General features: G+C 39.9%; 3 protein-coding genes across 9 annotated transcripts in view; 1 reads left to right on the top strand and 2 right to left on the bottom strand.

The window, feature by feature from the left end:
- HEATR5B (HEAT repeat containing 5B) overlaps positions 1 to 117 on the bottom strand; it is a 71,410-nt gene extending 71,293 nt beyond the window's left edge. The window contains exon 1 of the mRNA XM_024552649.3: positions 15 to 117. The gene's annotated coding sequence lies outside the window, so the exon portion shown is untranslated. The remainder of the gene's footprint in view (positions 1 to 14) is intronic.
- A 58-nt stretch (positions 118 to 175) lies between these two features.
- On the top strand, positions 176 to 8,854 carry GPATCH11 (G-patch domain containing 11). Of its 7 annotated transcripts, none has more exons than XM_053924268.2 (10): positions 176 to 316; positions 1,699 to 1,779; positions 1,866 to 1,970; positions 3,570 to 3,641; positions 4,174 to 4,400; positions 5,168 to 5,209; positions 5,887 to 6,007; positions 6,131 to 6,221; positions 7,075 to 8,167; positions 8,767 to 8,854. In XM_053924268.2, the coding sequence occupies exons 4-9, from the start codon at positions 3,595 to 3,597 to the stop codon at positions 7,381 to 7,383; spliced, it is 837 nt and encodes a 278-aa protein (XP_053780243.1). In that variant the 5' UTR covers positions 176 to 316; positions 1,699 to 1,779; positions 1,866 to 1,970; positions 3,570 to 3,594; the 3' UTR covers positions 7,384 to 8,167; positions 8,767 to 8,854. The 7 variants fall into 7 exon arrangements, with proteins under 7 accessions (XP_053780243.1, XP_053780242.1, XP_053780239.1 ...); XM_053924267.2 differs by having other exon boundaries at positions 1,866 to 1,981; XM_053924269.2 differs by having other exon boundaries at positions 177 to 257; positions 1,866 to 1,981.
- A 1,780-nt stretch (positions 8,855 to 10,634) lies between these two features.
- EIF2AK2 (eukaryotic translation initiation factor 2 alpha kinase 2) overlaps positions 10,635 to 22,233 on the bottom strand; it is a 44,054-nt gene continuing 32,455 nt past the window's right edge. The window contains exons 14-16 of the mRNA XM_053924263.2: positions 18,492 to 18,593; positions 16,338 to 16,391; positions 10,635 to 16,261 (exon numbers count right to left, since the gene is read on the bottom strand). Coding sequence (XP_053780238.1) covers positions 16,136 to 16,261; positions 16,338 to 16,391; positions 18,492 to 18,593 — 282 coding nt within the window. The 3' untranslated portion in view covers positions 10,635 to 16,135. The remainder of the gene's footprint in view (positions 16,262 to 16,337; positions 16,392 to 18,491; positions 18,594 to 22,233) is intronic.

Below are 22,233 nucleotides of genomic sequence, written 5' to 3'. Positions count from 1 at the left end.
TGAGGTGGCCTCACCTCCTGGTCTGGCAGGGGCCGATCAGCTGAGCTTCTGCCCGAAGCAGCCACCAAAGTACCCGGATGCCCCGCCTCCCTCACTCCAGCCGGCAGGAAACGAGGGGAGAGCGCTTGCGCAGAAGGTTGGTGTTGCGCAAGCGCACTATCCAAGATCTTCTAGCTCCGCCTGCCCCAAGTTTCCATTAAAGTGCGCTCGTCGGAAACTCAGGTCGGGGCAGACTTGGAGACGTCCTGTACTGGTCGGTGAGTGTCTGAGCAGCGCGCACTGTAGTCAGCTGGCCCGGGACTAGTAGAGTTGCCAGGTAAGGGTCTGGAGGCACCGGATAGAATGATAAAGGGCGGTGATCTGTGTGCTGGTTGTCACACCATCACCCAGTTCCCACCCGAAGTGGTCGCGTATGTGGGACGCTTGCAGCCGGGAGGGACGCGAGAGGGTAGGGATCAGTGGTCCCTGAGGGGAATGTTTGAGACGGAGGCATTTTTTGTCACCTTTCTGCTGTACATCTAACTACATAGCCCATCTCTCCATTAGGTTGTGTAGTCGGATCCTCGGTGTGTCTGAAGCAGCACTCTTGGTGCTACCTCCCTGCCCTCTCTCTGCCAAAAACAAAACAAAACAAAACAAAAATCCCTGCAACTACCGCTCTCAAAAACTGGTAACTCCATTCTTTCAGGTATTCACGCCAAAAATCTTGACATAATCCTTTACATCACCCCCCAGCCCATCAGCAAATCTTCAAAATAGCTCTACCTACAAAATATATCCAGAGTGTGACCAGTTCTTACCACTTCCACTGCTATCACTGTGCTCCGAACCACCGTCATCTCTGCCTGGATTCTCCCCTTGCGAAGTTTATCCTTATCCTTGATGGGAATGGGGGATGCTGAGGTTTATTGTATCCATAAAAAGGGGGTTTCAAAAAGGGGTTACCGGTTCTTTTTAAAGATCTGCCTAGCACTTTGGAGCCCAGTGGGTCACTTAAAAATAATTGAATCCCATTTGCAGTAGCAAGAGCCCTGAGACCTGGATTCTTTGTCGTGTTGACCAAGACATTTAGCCATACTGAGTCTTAATTTCTCCAACTAGTAGGCAGGACTTACTATATTCTTGCCTTGTAGATTTTTTAATGATGATTAAATGGGTTTGTAAATGTGCCATACATTGGGTAAGGGCTAATTCATTATGTGTAAACATACTGTTATTACAAACGGAGAGTCTGGTGAATGAATTATCTCAAATGCTGAATATAATCTTCCACATGTTTTAACTTACTATACTATAATAAAACAAAAAATAGGCAAAACTAAGCTGTAAAGTTTAAAGATACGCAAGTGGATGATGAAACTATACAGAAAAGGAGGTGACTAGGAGTACAATTGAGTAGGGGACATAAATGGCCAATGAGGTTCTATCTCCTGATGTGAGTGGTGGTTTGTATTATCTTTTCCTGTATAATAAATTATCCCAAATTCAGCAGCTCGAATAACTATAGCCATTTCTTATATCACAGTTTCTCTGGATCACAAAATTGTTACTGGTTTAGCTTAGCTCGGACTTTGGTAAGAAGTTGTAGTAAAGATGCCCGCCCAGGCTGAGTCATTTCAAGGCCAGACTGGCACTAGAGGGTCCATTTCCAAGGTAGCTCACTCATGTAGCTTTCATATTTGTGCTGGTTGTCAACAGGAAGCCTCTGTCCCTCCCAAGTGGACCTCTCCATAGAGCTGGTTAAGTGTCTTCACTACATGACAGCGAACTTCCTTCAGAGTGAGTGATTACTAACTTCTAACTAGTGTCTTTTATGACCAAGCATCATACTCCATCATTTCCACAACATCATATTGCATACACAGGTCATTTCTGTTTCCTGTGAAAGGAGACTACACAAGAACGTTGAAAACCAAGAGGCAAGAATCTTTGGGGACCGTCACCTTGGAGGCTACCACCTGATTACAAGAGTATTTGCCTCGTAATAATTCATTAAACTGTACATTTGTTTTATGTGGTTTTCTGTATTGATGATAAATTTACGTCAACTTTAAGAAAATCAGACATGACAACACAGGGGAAATGTATTTATTATTACAAATATTACTAAAGACCCTTTTTCTCCTCATTACTGAACATCGAGAATTTATGATGTTTGGGACACAGTTGTGTAGGCATTGGGCATATAGGGGACTTATCTTTATGGTTTATAGCCTAGTTGGGAAGATATACATTAAAAACTAGGACAGTAATATTTTTTTCATCCCATGTAATTGTTCAGACTCTTGGTTGCAGTTGACAGAATCCCTACTCCAACAGGCTTAAGTAATGAGGGAATATATTAGCCTCTGTAGCTCAGAAGATTCATAGGTCACAGCATCAATAAAGAGCTATGGAAATCAGGATGTTGGGACCTAGGTTGGAGACTCATTGCTTTTGGGCCTATTTTCTCTATCTGGCTTCATTCTGCAGAACAGCGTCTCTTCATATGGCCAAGAAGAGAGCCATCTGCAGCCCAGCTTCTCCTACTTCTAGTTCAGAAACCCCAATGAAGAGAGTTTTTTTCCCCACAATCCACATATTCATATCATGTAAGGAAAGAGAGGTTTCTTTGTCCTGCTTGGTCCTGCCCTCTTCTGTTATGGGGGTGTGAAGTACCATAATTAGCCATGTTATGCTCAAGAACATATGGAGATTGTCGCCCTCCTCGGGAACAACATGGAGGCCAAAGGGCTGGGTCCCCAAAGGGAAGCAGTAACATCTCCTGGGAGCCTGTTAGAAATGCATAACCTCAGGCTCCAGCTCAGGATCAGACTCTGCCTTTTAAGATCCTGGTGCAATTCAAATAATAAAGTTAGAGATGCACTTTTCTGGATAATTATTTTACCCGTTTATGGACCAATAATTACATGATTTAACTATTTTGGATGGAGACTCTCCTCAAAAATGTTTGCATCTAGGTGAGGTGTCACCTATATGAAGTTCCAAATGAGCAGCTAATATAAAATGCCATAGAGAGAGGCCTGGTTTTGGTAAAGGAGGGCAACCTAAGCCTAGGATGAAGAAAACGTCAGTGGTACATTCAGAGGGCAATGAGAAGCCTATGTGACCATGACCTGACTTACATTTTTAAAACACCATGGTGGAGAGGGTGGAGAGGGTGGATTGGAAAAGGAAAAGCCAAAGGCAATGAGATCAATTAGGAAGCAGTTGGAATAGCTCCGGTGAGAAAGAAATACCTGAACTAAGGTAGTGGCCACAACTATAGGGGAAAATGCCTAAGAGGGGTATAATAGAGGAGGAAGTGACAGGTTTCTAAGAGGTCGGGAATGGGGAGATAGTAGTGACTTTAATTTGGAAATACAGGGGATGAAGGAAATTTGGGGTAAAGGAGGACGAGTTGGAGGGATTGTTGAGTTTGAGAGCTCCACACAGAAAGTTGTCAGAAGGTCCCTTGGATGTGGAGTAGAGCTCTGGATAAAGTTCATGGCTGGCGATACAGAAAGGTTTATTTCCATTTTGGTAAACTAAAAGGGAGTAACCGTTACTTTATCCTGTTCGATTTGCAGACACTTTTGTCATACAAAGTTGAATATGGCAGAAGAAGAGGACTACATGTCTGATTCCTTCACTAATGTCCAGTAAGTACGTGTGAACACTTCAGGTAATGATACGTATAAGGCATTAATGTACACTCTTGAGCAATGACACGGACTTTAAATGTGAGGTTGGAAAGTTAGTCTTCGTGCTTTAGGGGAACACCGTCCACATGTCTACGCAAAGACGCTAGGAGCCTCTTCCCTTTAGTACTAAGCATTTTACTTCTGCCCTTGATTCTTTTTATTTCCTTTACTTTTTTCCTTTATTTCATCTTATTGTCTTTTTTAGCTACTATTCAGCTTTGCTCTTTATTGTTGCCAAACGCCTTAGAAAAATTAGTTGGAACTTACTTTTTTCCAATTTCTTCAGCTGTGTGCTTTCTTTAGTTTTCCACAATCTGACAACAACCATCATCATTTTTACTAAAACAGCTATTCTCGGAAGTCACTGATATGTTCTAATATAGATGATAATGAAGATGATCAGAGAGGTAGCACTGAAATATGAGTAAGTATCAAAGTCACGGGGAAACTTCACATACTCATCTAAAACAACCTTTTCCCTTATTCTCAGAGAAGATATCAGGCCAGGATTGCCAATGCTGAGGCAAATTCGAGAAGCCCGTCGAAAAGAAGAAAAGCAACAAGAAGCTAATCTGAAAAATAGGCAGAAGAGTTTAAAAGAAGAAGAACAAGAAAGACGTGACATTGGGTTGAAGAATGCACTAGGCCGTGAAAACAAAGGGTTTGCTTTGCTCCAGAAGATGGGCTATAAAAGTGGTCAGGCCCTTGGCAAGAGTGGTAAGTCACATCCAGAAACAAAAAGGTTTTCTTGCCACCAAATGGTGTCCATGAATACTGGAGATGACTCTTTAATCTTACCCATCTACACAAAAATTAAAACAACTTAAACTTCTTAGTCCATAAAGTATTATGGAGAACTTTCATCTTTCCACACCCACTTTAGACAACCCTGGGTGTCAGCCCAGCTCGAGGGCAGTAACGACTGGGGTGGACAAAGCTTAAGTGGAGGCAACAGCTAAGTGTGGTGACGAGAGGAGGGTTGAGAAGTACAGTGACAACAGGATAGTGAAGAGACACTGAAGACGATGTCAGGACTCTGCCCCGTTTGCTCTGTACCTGTAGCAGCTGCCTGAGTGACCGCCCCGTTGGAGAATCTCCATTCTCACCTCTCTTTTTAGGAAGTGAGACTGTTTATTAGGATATAAAGGCTATATATTTAAAGTAGCTTCTGTAAGCTGTTTCTTCTCTTTATTGTAATTGCTTTGATATTCATCTAGCAAGGCTGTCGCTGTCCTGGATGCTTAATATCAAGCTTTCACTTCTTAAAACCCTACCTTTAGGTGACATAGGAGGCTGTGGGTCAGCCTATCGAAGACAGGTATTCAAAAGACAGTAACTGATTTAGCGTACTGATGTTCAGATTTCAGTTTGAATATCACTGAAACAGGAGGGAATCTGTATGGAACATTGTAAGGTTGCGTACTGTGCTTACTTGTGTCTTGAAGAATTGCTGAAGCAGTTTGTGTTTTGTTCTCTTTTTTTAGGAGATGGTATTGTTGAGCCAATTCCTCTCAATGTCAAAACAGGTATGTAATTATCTTCAGGGATATTTACCAGTAATAATATGCTTGTGCTTATATCTAACACATACATTTGCTTAATAAATATTTTCATGGTAGTACTGTTACAGTTCCTGTCATAGGAAGCCCTCATTAAAATGTTTCTTTGTTAAACTTCTAAGCCATTTGAACTAAAAATAAAAGTAAGTTTTAGTGGGTATAAAATAAAATGTAAATCATATAAATATAGGAGAAAATTGTTGTAGCCATTAAAAACACAGAGGTATTTTTATCAGTTGAAATGTTCGAAAAGTATTCTGAGACAAAACTGTCCACTAAAAGTTCTTAAATATCGGGGGGGTCACTTTGTTAAGCATGTGACTATCTAACCACTGTGCTGTACACCTGAAACTAATACAAATTAATATTGAATGTGTACTGTAATTGAAAAAATTTAAAGATAAATAAATGTCTTTCTTAATACTTTGAATGAATTAAAGAAAAAATGTGTTATTTGTTTATCATATTTACATGTGTTTGAGATTTTTTTTTAAATCTCTAGTGTTTTCTCCTGTCATTCTTGTCAAATGATTTTGAGTGATCGTACTCACGTTGCAATTGCATTTAATTTGTAAATATGTAAGTTGTCATGTTTCGAAATATAAAGTCAGTAAGTTTCTCATCAAAACTGTCTGTCTGAGCAGGAAAAAGTGGCATTGGTCATGAGGCATCATTGAAACGAAAAGCAGAGGAAAAATTAGAAAGCTACAGAAGAAAGATTCACATGAAAAACCAAGCTGAAGAAAAAGCTGCAGAACAGTTTCGGTAAAACTTTGTATTAGCGCTGCTTTTGCTTTTCTTCAGTGTGGTATGTTTTCTGGTACTTGGTCACATAAAATTGATAAAGAGAGTACAGAACTGTAATGTACTATTTTTTCTTTCAATCAGAATGAGGCTTAAAAATAAGCAAGATGAAATGAAGCTAGAAGGAGACCTTAGAAGAAGCCAGCGAGCCTGTCAACAGTTGGATACGCAGAAGGCAAGCCTTCCGCCCGCTTTCCGTTTGGTAGTGACATGTTGTGGCTCCCGGAATGATTTGCCATGAGTTTATATTTTTAAAAGCCAAACCGAACGAAACACTCCAAGTCTGATATACCTAGACTTCTACTGATTAAAGCTTTTATTTATCAAGTACTAATCTATGATAACTGATACAATGATGACTTGTTTACAGCAGGAACCTGAATAGTCTGAGTTATCAAATAAGGGTTAAATAACACTTTTACATTTAATTATTCACTGCTCATTTGAGTACTGATTACTCAGGGCTACTATGTGTGGGAATTCTACTCACCAGAGTATCTGACCAACCAGAACAGCCAATTTTCAGTCCCTATTCAGCACCTCACATGTCTCTAAGTAGTGAGATCATGGTAGAATACCATATATTTCAGATCTGAATGATTTTTAGTTTTTTACTTTGCTTTTATTTTTTTATTTTGCTGGTTCAAAATAAAATGACTTCATTTAAAGTCTCAAAAGTGACATTTCTATCATCTTTAAATAGATTGCTAGAAGCAATCTCTCACTTTTCTGTATTTCTCTGGCACTTTATTTTGAATGTGTGTCACGCTTAAGATGTTCTAGCTTATATGTATTATGTTATACCCATTAAGCTATTTATGCCCGTAGCTTATTTCCCTATGTGACTGTCAGCAACTTGGAGACAGTATTCTAACTGGGTCTTCCCTCCAGTTCATAATACACTGCCTCAGTCTTGACACTGCGCTCGGTAAATATTTCACTGAAAGAATGAATGCATGTTGACATGAAGATACGGTGATAGTCTCATGTTTAGCTGTGTTTAATTGGAAATAACTCTACATTTCCAGAATATTCAGGTTCCCAGGGAGGCCTGGTACTGGCTGAGGCTTGAAGAGGAGGCTGAAGAAGAGGAAAAGGAAGAAAAAGAACAAGATGAAGATGAATATGAAAGTGAAGACTTAAGTGTATGTTTTGGTATCATTGCCTTGATCAGGGTGTCTCAGCGTTGGCACCATGAAGACTGTGAGCTGGGTACTTGTTTGTCATGGGGTGCTGGCCAGGGCACTCTAAGATATCTGGCAGAATCCCAGGTCTCCCCACACCACATGCTTGCTGCACTTGCCCCTGTGACAACCAAAAATATCTCCAGAAATTAAGTGTCCCGTGAGTGGGGAGATCACCCCTGTTGAGAACTACTGCATCATAGGTTTATATCCCCAAACCAAAACTTCATATATTTTTTTTCATTAGCTTCAGTTTACCCTTTTACTTCTGCTGCAGTTTGGATGATCAATTGGCTGCCCATGTAAATTATTTTCATTTCCACTTTGTTTCCTGTTAAAGTTGTGGAAGTGATTCAAATGAGTACCTCTCTCACCCACCTGTAAACAAGATAAAATGAAAAAAAACCTCAATTCTAAGGAAGTGGAGAGTATTCAAGAAATAAATACACTGAATGCACACTTCTGTGGTTACATGTATGTGAGCATCTTGTAGGACACCACTACTGAGAACTTCAGTGGCACAGGGAGGCGGTGTTTACCCTCATCCCACTGGAGAAGGTAGATCCTTGGAAAACAGAGGTGGTTTTGAAAGATCCTGGCCTAATAGAGACAGCCGATTCTATTTGCTGAACGTTAACAAGCGGTCCCTGTTGTGTCTGGGAGACTTGTGAAACTCTCAGGGTAGCTGGTAAACTGGGACACGTCCTAGAATAATTCTGCCTTTGACACTTCTCCTAAGGGGTTGAGAGTGTAGTGGAAGATGTGTGGCCTTGAGCTAATGCAGTGTGATCCAAGACAAGAAAACCAAGATTCCGTTCAATGTGAACCATTCATGTGCTTGTGTCCCATTTCTAGGTACTGGACAAGTTACAAATATTGACTAGTTATTTAAGAGAAGAACATCTATATTGTATTTGGTGTGGAACAGCCTATGAAGGTGAGAAAATACTTTAAACTGTTTAAAAATATTGAATACAAATACTCTTTGATTTTTAACTATTTTTTTATAAAAGTCACATTTTCTATAAATAATGGAAATTTCTTATTCTATCCAAATGGTAATGTGGAATCAATGTCTTAAAGAACTAGTAGATACAGAAATCATTGAGGCCTTATTAAAAGTGTTTTTAACTTTTCAGAAACTGAACATGAAGGGAATTTTTCAGTGTTTTATTTCAAAAGAAAGAATTTTGAATCACTTCAGGATGATAATTTTTTTTATGCTTTATTTTTGAAGAGCCTTAGGTACAGGTACTTGAAAAATATATTAAATTTTTAGTTAGATAGAATATTGCTCCTGAATCAGCATTTTGAAATCCACTCCATTTTTTTTTTTAATTTTAAGAAAGAAATGGAGGACTTTGTACTTGAGAGTGAAGACTTTTTTGTTTTGTTTTTTTTTTAAATCTGCTCCCACTGTGTTTTACAATAAGTAGCAAACACAGCTACAAAGTCCATGTTATGTTGAAATAATTTTCTAGATTAGTTTACTATATATGTTGTATTGATCTTTTATGTCCCTCATGGAAATTACAGATAAAGAAGACCTGTCTTCAAATTGCCCAGGACCAACTTCTGCAGATCATGACTAAGATTATTCTCAATAAAGTAGAAATTTGGAAAATGCTGTTGCCGTTGTTTCCTAGTCAGTAGAGCAGTTAGAATTCCCAGCTTTTTAATGCCAGTTTTTGTTTTGTTCCATTCCTTGTGTACTTTCGTAGTTTGTACTTTAGAATGTAATTGTTCACTGACTTCAATAAAATGATGGAATGCTATTTCAAGACACAAGTGTTGTAGACATGGGCCATTGCAATGCTTAGGGAGTTTAAAGATATCAACAAATATCTCTCACATTTCCCTCTTCACTTCGGAACAAATTGAGAAAACCCGGGAGTCAGAGAGAGATTAAAGTACCGTCTTTGTGGTCAGTGGTGCTGAAACAGAGCGCAAGGCTGCCTTGTTCTCCAGCCAGGCTCCCTGACCCGAGAGAACAGCCGACCTCTGCCTCGCATGGACACAGCCCCTCTTCGCATTCCAAGGCCAGTTACCTTTCTAGGTGAGAGAACCTTTCAGGGGCTGGGCGACACATGCTAAGTCCCTTCTCCCAAAATCACTCATTAGATAAGACACCCCTCTGTAGAGGGAGAATGAATGAGGGTTCACAGAGCTCGTCCCCACACTTCCCAGAGCTCACTGCCTTAAAACAGACCCTTCCCTTGCTGGACAGCTTCCCCTTGCTGGAGCCTCTGCAGGGCTCCATCTAAGGTTGGGCAGCAAAATCGTGAACTTTTTTTCACAAGCTCAGGTGCCGCCTCCAGTGATTTTCAGCTAATCTAGGATACTTCTTGGATATCTGTATTTATTTTAAAGTTCTAAGACAGTCTGAGAAGCATCTGTGGGTGAGAACTAATGCTGTTAGTTAAATATATACGTATACTGTTCTTGGCATAGAGTTGTGATCTTGCCTGTACAATTTTACATCTCAGCTTTCAGTAGCATTAGGCAAGAGATCAACCTCTTCTTCCTTTTATTAGAAATAGTGTACACGAGAACATAGCAAAAGCTAGCTATACTGGCACAAGTGAATTAATAGCACATTTTGCTTTAGCCTTCGACCTTATATGACCTAGTTCACTTGTCCTGTAGTTGAACTTGGGAAGCTTTAAAAAATAATACAAAGGTCCCACCCCCAGAGATTCTGACATTAATTGGTCACTGTGGCCTTAGTGTCACTGCCCTTGATTCTGTGACGCAGCAGAGCTTGAGAACCACTAACCTGGTTAAGTTCTGGACCTCAGTTCTTCACCCAGAAAATGAATCATTTCAATAAATATAAGCACATACATAAAGTACTAGACTTTATATAGCTAGATAATACTGTTTAATATTTACTTGTTTCACTTAAAAATAATATGTTAATAGCTAAAACAAAGGAGTACATCTGTTCCTCATAATTATAGTCAGGTACTTTCCCGTCATTCCAGCCAACATACCAGTGTCCGTTCCGTCCCAAAGCCGTGCAGATCGTTTCACATGAAATGGAGTCAGGAGCTGGCTTCCGGTTCCCTTCCTATGGCCACAACCCACCACCTGCCCAGTGGCGTGGAGTAGCTTGAGTGTATTCAGAACAATCCTGAACAAGAATGGGAATGACCTTGATGGGACCCATGACTCCAGGCCTAGGGCCTGTCTTGGAGAGTGGGAGACATCCTGCTGTTCTTATCTGTCAACGGTTAAAAATAAAGGCCTTCAATGTGAGTAAAAATATTTTTATTCATGTAGGCCTTTTACAAGTTCATAACTAGACAATAATGAAAACCAAGGGAAACAGAACATTGAGAAAATTTTCAAATTATCTTTAGAACATTTATATGAAATTTGAAACAGTAAATTTTAATATGTCATTTACCTTTGTTTATGTTGTGCTGTTTATTTTCAAAGTCCTATCTACAATTTCTAAAATGATTCATTTTCCTAATTTTATTTTTTGTTTTTTTACTAAATTTATTGGGGTACTATTGGTTAATAAAATTATATAGCTTTCAAGTATACAATTCTATAATATATCATCTATCACACTGTTGTATGTTCAGCACCCCAAGTCAAGTCTCCTTCCATCACATTTAGCCCCCAACCCTCTTTCTCACCCGCCCTTTCTCTCTGGTAATCACTGTACTGTTGTTTGTGTCTGAGTTTTTTTTGTTGTTTTGTTTTTCTTTTGCTCAATCCCTTTGTTTTTTTAACCTACATACTGGAGCTTCTAAAATTCAAAATAAATAGACTTCAATGTAGCCTATTGATTTGCCTTACAGATATATTACTTTGTGTTATTTACCAAACACTTAATTGTTGGAATTGTAAAGTGAACATTTAGTTTAAGACACATTTTGTAAATTCAAGCATGTGAAATTAATATTTAGTCCCTACCAACTCAAAAGCACTTAATACTAAGTTCCTGCTTTATGCAGAGCAGTATACTCACGGCCTTGGGGTATACAAAAATAAGAGTGCCTATCCCTGTTTTCCAGAAATTCACAGTGTAGGATAGCTGAGCTCTGAGGCAAACTGGTAAGAACAACACTGAGGTACTAGACAATGGGAGTACCAGGGGGAAGCTTCATTCTGCGTGGGAGAGGGAACGCTACGGAAGGAGCGCTGAATTCGGGTTCCAGACGTAACTCTGATGTGCAAAACAAAGAGGAAGAAGTCACAACATGACCCAGCATTGGCACTCTTAGGTATATGATCAAGAGAAGTGGAAACGCATCCACGTAAAACCCGACCTGAACATTCATAGTAGCCTTGTTCTTGAGAGCAGGAAAGGGGAAACCACCCAAATGTCCATTGACTAGACAATGAATAAAATGATGGAGCCCATCAGAAGGAATGAGTACTGATCCCTGCTACAACCTGGATGAACCTTAGGAACACTACACGAAGTGAACGAGACACCACATATTGTATGATTCCATTTACCTGAAAGGTCCAGAATGCAAAACCCTATGTAGACAGAAGGTGGATTAGTGGTTGTCTGGAGCTGGGGGAAGATGAGGAATGACTGCTAATGGACATGGGGTCTCTTTAGGGGCTGACAAAAAATGTTTTAAAAATGATGGTGGTCGTGGCTGCACAACTCCGAATATATGAAACACCACTGAACTGTATTCTTTAAATGGGTGAATTATAGGATATGTGAGTTTTATCTCAGTCAAGTTGCTATTTAAACATAGGTGAAGGGGATTTCAGGTAGAAACCATAGCAGAGAGCCATTGAGTGCAGAAGCCAACTCAGATAACCCAGAGCCAACCAGGGTGGCCGGGGCTGCTTCAGGTAACAATGAACATGTGTCACGGAATGGGAGCCTCCAGAGGAGCACAGCCCTGCCAACACCTTGACCTTGGCCCAGTGAAACTCATTTCAGACTTCTAGCCTGCAGAACTATAAGAAAATAAATGTATTTTGTTTTAAGCCACTCAGTTTGTGGTAATATATTTTCAGCAGCCATAGGAAAGTAATATAAGTGCCAATCAAATTAACTCCAAAAGAGCCACAAATATTTGAGAGTGATTTTTTTTTAAATCCTCAGTTAAGGATATATGTCCAATGAATTTTTAGAGAGAGAAGAAGGGGAAGAAAGAGAGAGAGAAACATTGACATGGGAGAGAAATATCACTTGGTTGCGTCTCACAGGCACCCCCAATTGGGGACCAAACCCGTGACCTAGGTATGTGCCCTGACTAGGAATTGAACCCTCAACCTTTTGGTGTGTGGGACGACATTCCCCAACTGAGTCACCCAGCCACAGCTTGAGAACAATTTTTTTTTGCCTCACAGTTTTACCAATTACACAGTTTCAGTTAAAGTTTTAGGCCACTCTACAGCTATCAACTACAGGCCCTTCATCTGGGACCATTCGGAGGAACTCCAGGGTTGGGACAGGTCACAATCACAGATAAAGAATCACAGGCCTAAGGACAGGATTGACATTGGGTATGAAGAGTAAATATCTAAACGGAGACGTCCCTCTGCCAAGCTTTGTTCCTTCGCCCTCTTTCCTATAGAATCTCTCTCTTGGATTCAGAGTGAAGCAGCAGGGGTTCACTTCTGTATATGATTCCGATCTATCCCTTCAGAGTTCTTGTCCTGTTTCCTGCGGTATGCTTTGCCTCCTCACCTGAACATTCTGGCAGCACCCCAAACTTGGTATCTCCAAATGATATTCGACATTTTACCTCCCAAATGTGCTCCACCACACCACGTAGACAGACGTATGGTGGTCCCACTATTGGCTTAAATTCTAACTCATTAAAAACTATATAATAGGGCCCTGACGGGTGTGGCTCAGTGGGTTGAGTATGCAAACCGAAAAGTCACTGGTTCGATTCCTAGTCAGGGCACATGCCTGGGTTGTAGGCCATGTCCCCAGTTGGGGGTGTGTGAGAAGCAACCGAATGATCTTTCTCTCAAAAATCAATGTTTCCATGCCTCTCTCTCTCCCTCCTCCTCTCTCTAAAAAAATAAATAAAAATCTTTTAAAAACTGTGTAATAGGTAAAAGTGTGAGAAAACATCCCTCAAATTCACATGGCTCTTAGAGGGGTTAATTTGGTGGAAACCTGTATTTCCTTTAAGGTATTCATATTCCTGTCTCTCACCTCCAAACAAACCTGGAGGTAACCTCTGATGCTTACCTCTCCTAACCCCTCACATCCCATTAGCTGCCAAGTCCTCTTGGTTTGGTCCCCTTCTATTAGTCAGGCCCTCTGAGCCTCTGAGACTTCTCTGACTTTTCAAATATAGTCTCTTCCTGCTCCAACCCATTCTAAACACACTGCTTCAGAGCACCAATTGGGTTACACCCCTGCTTAAAAATCAAAATCTCATTTGTCACCATTTGAGGTTGCTAAGGCACTGACTCATTCTAAAATCAGTAAGTTAAATATTTATCCCATCTTTCCCATTCAGCTTAAGACAAAGTTCTTCATAGAAGAATCACAGATGATGAATGCAAGAGGACTGATAGAATCCTAAAATCACTATTTTGTAACCCCTAGTAAAATAATGAATCCAGACATTCACCGACGGTTGCTAAAACCTGTGGGTCAAAGATGGACAGGAAGCCTTGAAACAGATGGCACCACCACAACCCACAATCAATCAGAAATCACCCGAAGTAGAACAAGACATCAGCCTCCTCCCGAGCGGCGCCGAAGACAGTGTACAGCATCACCTATGAAGTACTCCTGGGAAAAAAGTTCCGAACCAGAATCAAATGAAGCTTCTAGGTCTAACTAGACACCAAGGGGATACCATCAGCCAAATCCTGAACGGAGTAAGTTCTACATGATATATATCCCAGTTCCTTCCTCAAACAAATGGCAAGAGGGAAGACACTAAAAGCGAGGGTAAATGTTACAGAGTAAAAGAGATCCTGACTGAAACAACCCATAGAAAGATATTTTTGAGATAGGAAAACTGAATGCAAGCTGAATTATCAAATAATTTAAAACACCTCACTAATTTTGTTGAGTGGCAATGATATTATGGTTTCGTTAATATTAAAAAGATCTTACCTGTTAGACATAAAGATCATTTTTAAGTATTTACAAGTGAGACAATGCCTAAATTTGCTATAAAATATGCCAGCAGAAGAAATATTTTTAAAGGGGGGTAAATATAATGTCTATATGTATCGTACATACATACGGATATATATTTCAAATTCTCCGCACGTGTAGGCATACTTTAGTTTGCAAAGAAGTCCCTGGCCTCTGCCCCTCGCTTCTTCTGATTAAGAAGATATTTTTTATTCATTATAATTTTGAAGCTGAGAAAACATATACTCACAAATAAATAAAAGCTTCCAAGAGATGCTATATTTATTTCATAATAGTATACATATTAAAACGAGAAAGTAAAAATAAGGCTACCTTCTTTTGAGGATAGCCTTATTCATTTTTTTTTTATCCAGATGATAAAAAAAAAAGATTATTCTCCTCCCAGAAACATTTCAAACCTACAGATAAGTTCAAGGAATATGATGAGAAACTCCCCCTGTAACACCCACCTAGATTTATCAGTTGTTCCATTGTTAACATTTCACCACATTTGCCTTCTCTCTCTCTCTTCACGAACACGTTGATTTTTGCTGAGCATTTGAATGTTGCAGACATGAGGCCCCATCAGCCCTGGATACGTCTGCATGCATTGCCTAGGAATGAGACACTGTCCTTCACGACCACAGTATCATTATCACACCTAATAAAATTAATGATTATTCTGTGTCATCTAATATGCCACGCCCCTTGCCTGGAGTTCTCAGGTGGTCTCCTCTCTACTCACTTAATTCCCTTGCTAGAGTGCCACTTGGAAGCCCTGTGCCATTATACTTCAGTAGAAAGTGATCTCAACCCTCCAGACTGACAAATTTCTATGCTTAGCTTGCCTTACACCACAGTTACCACCTCTTTAATAAAGTGTTTGTTAGAACAGACACAAAATGTATTTAAGATAAAAAGAATAACTCTGTAGTAAACACTAGTAGACTCAACAACTGGTTTAAGAAAAAAAGTTAGCTGTACCTTTGAAATCCACTTCCCCAGTCACACAACTCCCATCCCTCCTCAGAGACAACCGCTATCAGAATTTAATATTTCTCAACATTTCCTTCCCTTCATTGTATTTACCATATCCGTTTGGATTCCTAAACAAAATGATTTCATTTAGCATGTTCTGGAACTTTATATAAATGGAATCATTCTGTATATACTTTCTGCCACCTGCTTTGTTGCTTAACATTATTCCTGAGAGATTATCATGTTATACATTTCTCAGTACTTCATTCATTTTCACTGCTATATAGTATTCCAATGGCAATACAATACAAGGTATGTATCCACTTTTCTCTTGATGGACAGTAGTATGGTTTTCTGTTCCTTGGGCTTTTACAAACAGGAATTCTATGACATTCTTTTAGGCAGAATGTAGGAATGGAAATGATGTATCTTCCAGAATGGAATTCCATTTGCCTTTAGAGGATACCAAATTGTTTTCCAAAGTGACTGCATATAACTCATCTTGCTATGGTTACCATTTTCCTCCAACTGTCTCATTACCTATTTAAGATATGGAAAGATCTTATTTTTTTGGCCTAGAAACAGTAGACATTTGATAAGGATTTATCAATTGTTTGATATAAAAAATTGAAGCATTTTTTCCCCATCTTCACAATAAGGAGATGACCTGGGAAAAAGTCAAATGTGAAAAAATTTTTGAAGTTAAAAAGTGCAAAACTTTCCGCAAATGTAGTAAAAAGAATTAAGGGAGAAGGAAAGTAATCCCGAGCAGGTTTCACACAGGCGCAGGGAAAGCGAACAACAGAAGCAGGACGCTTTCTCAGACAGGCGCTAGTACGTGTGCCGCATCTTCCTCTCTCGGACGACAGTCTTCCACTCCTGCAAAGTCTTCAGTATTTCAGACGTGTTAGGTCGTTTCTTGGGTTCAGCTGACAGTAATTTCTCTAGAAGACTTTTCTGTAATAACAGAAATAGTCATTATGAAGAAATAAAACAATGAAAAATAAAATTCTAATTATTTTCGAGTACTTACTTCTTTGTCATCGTATGTGTCTGGGACAACACAACTCCTTAGATCTTGGAAAATCTGAAAATAAAACATGTATCTATTCATTAGGAAATGACTGGCTTGGGAGGAAAAACAAACATAGAAAACAACAAAGGCTAGGGATATCCTAAATCTAGGACATTTTGAGATCTTTGGAGGGTCTCTTTAGCCAAGAAGCGAGCAGGACTCTCCGTGCCCACCCCTCTCATCCAATAAAATCTTTACCATTACAACACATTGAAGTGTCAAGGGCATCACAGGCCTTCTCTCCCTTCCTTCTGGAACCCTATATGACAGGTATTTTCATTACCTGTCTTACAGGGGAGAAGGCTGTTGACTCCAAGTGAGTCCCCTTTACTGAGCTTCAGACTAAGACATCCAGGTGCCTAATGCATGTAACGGCACCCCACTGCCTTCACAACAAAGCCCACATTTCTGCCTTAATTTAGCCCCAACATGTCTTTCCAATCCCATCAACCACCACTTCCTTATAACTTACATATTCCAATAAAAATATCAGACTCTGCCTAATATCCCCCCAAATACTCTGCACATTCCTATCTCCATGCCAGTATCCCCTTCTTTCTATTTTGGACTGTTAGAAGCAACCAATCCTTCAGAGCCCAGCTTCAATGCCTACACGAAGCCCTACGGCTGGAAAGATCTCCTCCCAGCTGCTTCCCTAAGACTTCCTGCCTTTTCCCAAAACATATGTAGCATTCACTTATGGCACCTACTTTCTAGAATAGAAGCTCCTTGAGAACAAGGCTTATTCACTTTTATAATCCCTGCAGCACTTATCACAGGGTCTTATGCCAAGCAGGCAATCAAAATTTTACTGACTCAAATAGGAATAAACAGCTATGCTTTTATGAGATGCACACATCTTTAAAAAAAAACAAAACAAAACAAAAGTTTTGGGCCCTTAACAAAAACAGTTTTTCTGTTTCTTTGTTTTAATTTTTTAATTACAGTTGAAATTCAGTCTTGACATGGCTTTTCCTTTATATCCTTAGTTATAGCTAGTCCTCAGGTGGTTTTCAAGGGCAGCTGTTTTAGAATTTGTTGGGAACTGCCCTGCCTGGTTTCAGAAGCTGTAAACCCCCATGGCTAAGGCTGAGTGACAGACCTCGGGACCATAAGCCATTAAGGAGACAAAGCTTATCTCCCTGGCAGGGGCACTGCCCCTGCAAACTTTACTTTACCCTGCTTGGCCCTGAGCCTGACCAGTTAGCCAATAACGCGTAAGATTCCTCAAGGGAGGGACGACCTAAGACAGGCATGGTCACAAAGAGGCCCTCAGGGAAGGACTTGGGGGGGCTATAGAAAAAGAGGGTGATGGACCCTCACCCCTGGGCTTTGACATAGCCTGAGTCCTCATTCTGTCTGCAAGAAGTCTCCTAATCTCTTGGCTGCCTTACTTCCCCTGCCTGACTTAAGCCTGAAACAATGACAGAGGGCAGTGTAGTCCTGTGCTGGAAAGGGTGGATTCCCTGGGGTGATCAGGCCTAAGAAAGAATGCATAAAACCCTGTGAAACCTGCTTTGCTAAGGATGCCCTCAGTTTTCTGATAAGGTTCCAAGCATGAAATGAGTTTGTTTTCCAAAGTTTTATAGCCCTTTAGCTATCTGACCCTGACTCAGAATAAGCCCTCAGAGTTCTCTGTATGTTATCTATTGTTTGATCCTTACTGCCTGACAATGACTGATGAGCTTTACCTGTATTCCTGTGCAAATTGAACCCAGTAAAAGCCCATTGAAGAACAGGCCCCTGGCCCTTCTCCTTTGAGAGATCGGCCACCTTTCCTCCCCAAGCAGATCATGTCTTGGTAGATTTATTTTCATCTGTGGCGGCTGAGGGGGCCCTGCAGGGAGCCCCCCCGACAAGAATTTAGTTGTAATATTGATGTAGTGGTGGGAGGAGATGAGCACAATGTTCATCTACTCTGCCATCTTGACCAGAACTAACAAAAAAGTGTGTTGCCCAAACATGAAAGAGATAAAAGCGGTATTTCATCTGCAGTCAGCACTAATGTGTTCCAGCTCATCCTTACACGAGGGGACTGACTGTCCACAGCTGCGCTTCGAAGATAATGGGCAGCAATTCTTGCTGCCCAACTCCTTCTGTGAGATTACTTACCTTAGATTTTTCCAAATGAGTGGGAGATATGTACAGAAGCTCTGCAAGTATTAGCCCTAAAGCAAAGATGTCTACCTCATTGCCATATTCTGGTGAAGAGATCTAAAGAGACCAAAATATATTTACATTTATTATTCCCCCGATATAAACATCCACACCTTCTCAAGCAAAAAAAGTTGTTTGATCAAAATATAACAGTGTTATGTTTGATCTGTGGAATATGCCCAAGTTCAAATCTTTGTCACTAAATAGCTGAATCACCTGTGTAAATTAACCATCAACATGGGAATAATCACAACCATAAAATGGGATGACAATAGTTTCAACTTCAGAGTCTGATTGTGGCGTTAAATGAGATGTGGCAGCTGAAACAGTTAAAACAGCTTCTTGTAAGTGACTTGCATGCAAAAACGTTCACAGAAGATTTATTCAGAATATTCCATAACCGGAAGCAATCCAAATGTCCATCAACAGGAGAATGGATAAACAAATCATGGTACACAGGCCTACCTTGTTTTATTGTATTTCACTGTATTGCATTTTTAAAAATTAGATCACAAATCCATTCAGAAACACTTTATTGTGATGTGGGGTAGCAAATGATATTGTTTTCCCAAAAGGCTACCAAATTTGAATTTATTTAGAGAATGCTTTCTTTTTTCTCTCACCTATTAGTGCCTCGACAAGAATTATAATATTACATAAACTTAGTAGATAAAGCTGAGGCAAGAGACAGCATAGGAAGAGCTCTGAGGCTGTGCTGCTGTTACTGGCCAACATCTAGCATCCTGGTTGCCAGGAAACACCTTTTAGCACTTACGTAGGATGGATAGTAAATCAGGGCAGGGAGGAGGAGGGAGACATGTCTCACCCACTAACTCTACAGTCCTGAGCCTGCTCTGATAATATTGCCAAGTGTTCCAACATCACAAGAAATACTATGCTAGCAAGGAAGAAGGGAAGTCCTTGAAATTCTATGTAGTGCTTCCACTATCTGGGAAAGAAAGCCCTGAACTGTGTATTCATCCCAAGGCCTAGAAGGGGGAAGAGGACAAGGTCCACAGTGCCCAAAGAAGCAGCCCATAAAACAACATTGGTTAATTGTCTACCTCTGGTCACCACCTGTTTTACGAGGGAGTCCCTAATGCTTACAGAAACAGCCCATAAGTGACTTTGGATAACTGCCCCAACTTTAATTAACTTCCTCCTGTCACATACCTGTTTTACAACAAGATGAACAAATGGAGCCTGGAGCAAGATAAGGATTCGGGCTAACAGACCCTCACACATACCTAAGTTTGGGTCATCACGTGCCCCAGGGAAAGCTGGCACAACCTTTACTCATCAATCAGTGTGTAACTTCTTCACCCCACCCTACCAACTACATAAGTCCTCAGGACAAAGGACCTGATGCTCTTACCACCCCTGCTCTTGCTGCCCTTGTCCTGCCCTGAACCTGTACCTTTCACTCCCACCTTGGCAAGGCCGGTTCTCTTCCATGAGAGCATATCACTAATAAACCCTGCTTACATACTAAGGGACTTGGTGATCTGTAATTCTTTACTACATTGGCAAGAAGAACCAGGTTTCTCCCATAACAAAGCTGTGACACAGTTTGAGAGAATTAACTAAAATTTTGAAAGAAATTCTACTCTGTATAAAATGCTATCGAACAGCATCACATGGTACAGAGAAATCATTTGTGAAAGGAAACATCAATAATTGCAGCAAATTTCAATGACTTATTTTAAGAAACTGCCACAGCCACCCCAAACTTCAGCACCCAGCTCACTGATCAGTCAGCAGCCATCAGCATCAAGGCTAGACTCTCCGCCAGCAAAAAGATCACAATTCAGGGAAGACTCAGGTGTTGGTTAGCAATTTTAGCAACAGAGTATTCTTTAATTAAGGTAGTATGTTGTTTTAAGATATAATGCCACTGCACACTGGATAAGCTACAGTATAGTATAGTGCAAAAAAGTTTTATATACACTAGGAAACCAAAAAATGCATGTGATTTCCTTTGTTGTGATACTTGCTTTATTGCAATTGTTGGACATGAACCTGCCATATCTCTGAAGTATGCCTCAGAGGTAGGGAATAATACCTAGCAATAAAAGGTAATAATCTGCTAGTACAAGCAACAATTAGAGGTTCTCCAACAGACATTACTTTGAGTGAAATAATCAAATACAAAAGAATACATACGGAAAGATTCCACTCATATGAAGCTCCAGAACAGGGAAAACTAACTCATGGTGATAGAAGTTAGAGCACAGGCTGCCTCCGGGTGGCGGGGAGGAGGGATTGACTATAAAGAGCCTGAGGAAATTTTCTCAGGTGAGGAAAAATTCTACATCTTCATAAGCTTGTGGGCTTCACCGGTATATGTTTTTGTCAAAACTAAAAAACAGACATTTAAGATCTGTACATTTTATGCTACATAAATTATAAATTACATAATATATGCTATATAAACTGATATACATAGAACCTTTCATCCCAAAGAAGCAAAATACACATTCTTTTCAAATGCACATGGAACATTTTCAAAGACAGACCACATGACAGGACACAAAACAAGCCTCATCAAATTCAAGAAAATTGAAATTATATCTCAGGCCACAAGGGCCTGAAACTAGAAACCAACCTCAAGAAAAAAACTCAAAAGCTCTCAAATTCATGGAGACTGTATAGCATGCTATTAAAGAATGAATGGGTTAATAATGAATCAATAAATGTAATACATCACATAAAAAATGAAAGACAAAAATCACATGATCATATCAATAAATGCAGATAAAGCACTTGATAAGGTATAGAACCCATTTATGATAAAAACATTCAGCAAAGTGGGAGTAGAGGGAGCATACCTCAACACAGTAAGGGCCATATATACTACAAACCTACACCCAGCATCACACTGAATGGGCAAAAACAGAAGCCAAGAAGTTTCTGGAAACAAATGATAATGAACACAACAGCCCAGAACCCATGGGACACAGAGCAGCAGTCCTGAAAGAGACATTCATAGCAATACAGGCCTACCGAAAAAAGATGGAAACATTTCAAAAAAACAAACCATCCCTACATCTACAAGAACTGAAGGAACAACAACAAACGAAGCCCAGAGAAAATAGAAGGAAGGAAATAACCAAGAACAGAGCAGAATTAAATGACATAGAGACTAAAAGAACAATTCTATGGATCAATAAATCCAGGAGCTGGTTCTTTGAAAAGATAAACAAAATTGACAAGCCTTTAACCAGGCTCATCAAGAAAAAAAGAGAGAGGACCCAAGTAAATAAAATCAGAAATGAGAGAGGAGAGATTACAACTGATACCGCAGAAATACAAAGGATTGTAAGAAACTACTATGAATTAACTATATGCCAAGAAATGTGAAAACCTAGGTGAAATAGACAAATTCCTAGAAAAATATAATCTTACAGAATTGAATAAAGAAGCAGAAAGTCTGAACAGACTGATGATAGCCAGTGAAATCGAAGCAGTAATCAAAAATCTCCTGGCACACAAAAGCCCTGGACCAGATGCTTTCACAGGAGAATTTTATAAAACATTAAAGGGAGAGCTAACCCATATCCTTCTCAGGCTATCCAAAAAATCCAAGAAGAGGGAAGACTCCCAAACTCTTTTTATAAGGCTAGCATCATCCTAATCCCAAAACCAGATAAAGACACAACAAAGAACAGGCCAATATTGCTAATGAACATAGATGCTA

Source organism: Desmodus rotundus, chromosome 5 (genome assembly GCF_022682495.2).
Source record: "Desmodus rotundus isolate HL8 chromosome 5, HLdesRot8A.1, whole genome shotgun sequence".
Taxonomy (NCBI): domain Eukaryota; kingdom Metazoa; phylum Chordata; class Mammalia; order Chiroptera; family Phyllostomidae; genus Desmodus; species Desmodus rotundus.
The sequence above is the reverse complement of the archived record's forward strand: the minus strand, read 5'-3'. Positions and strand labels throughout refer to the sequence as shown.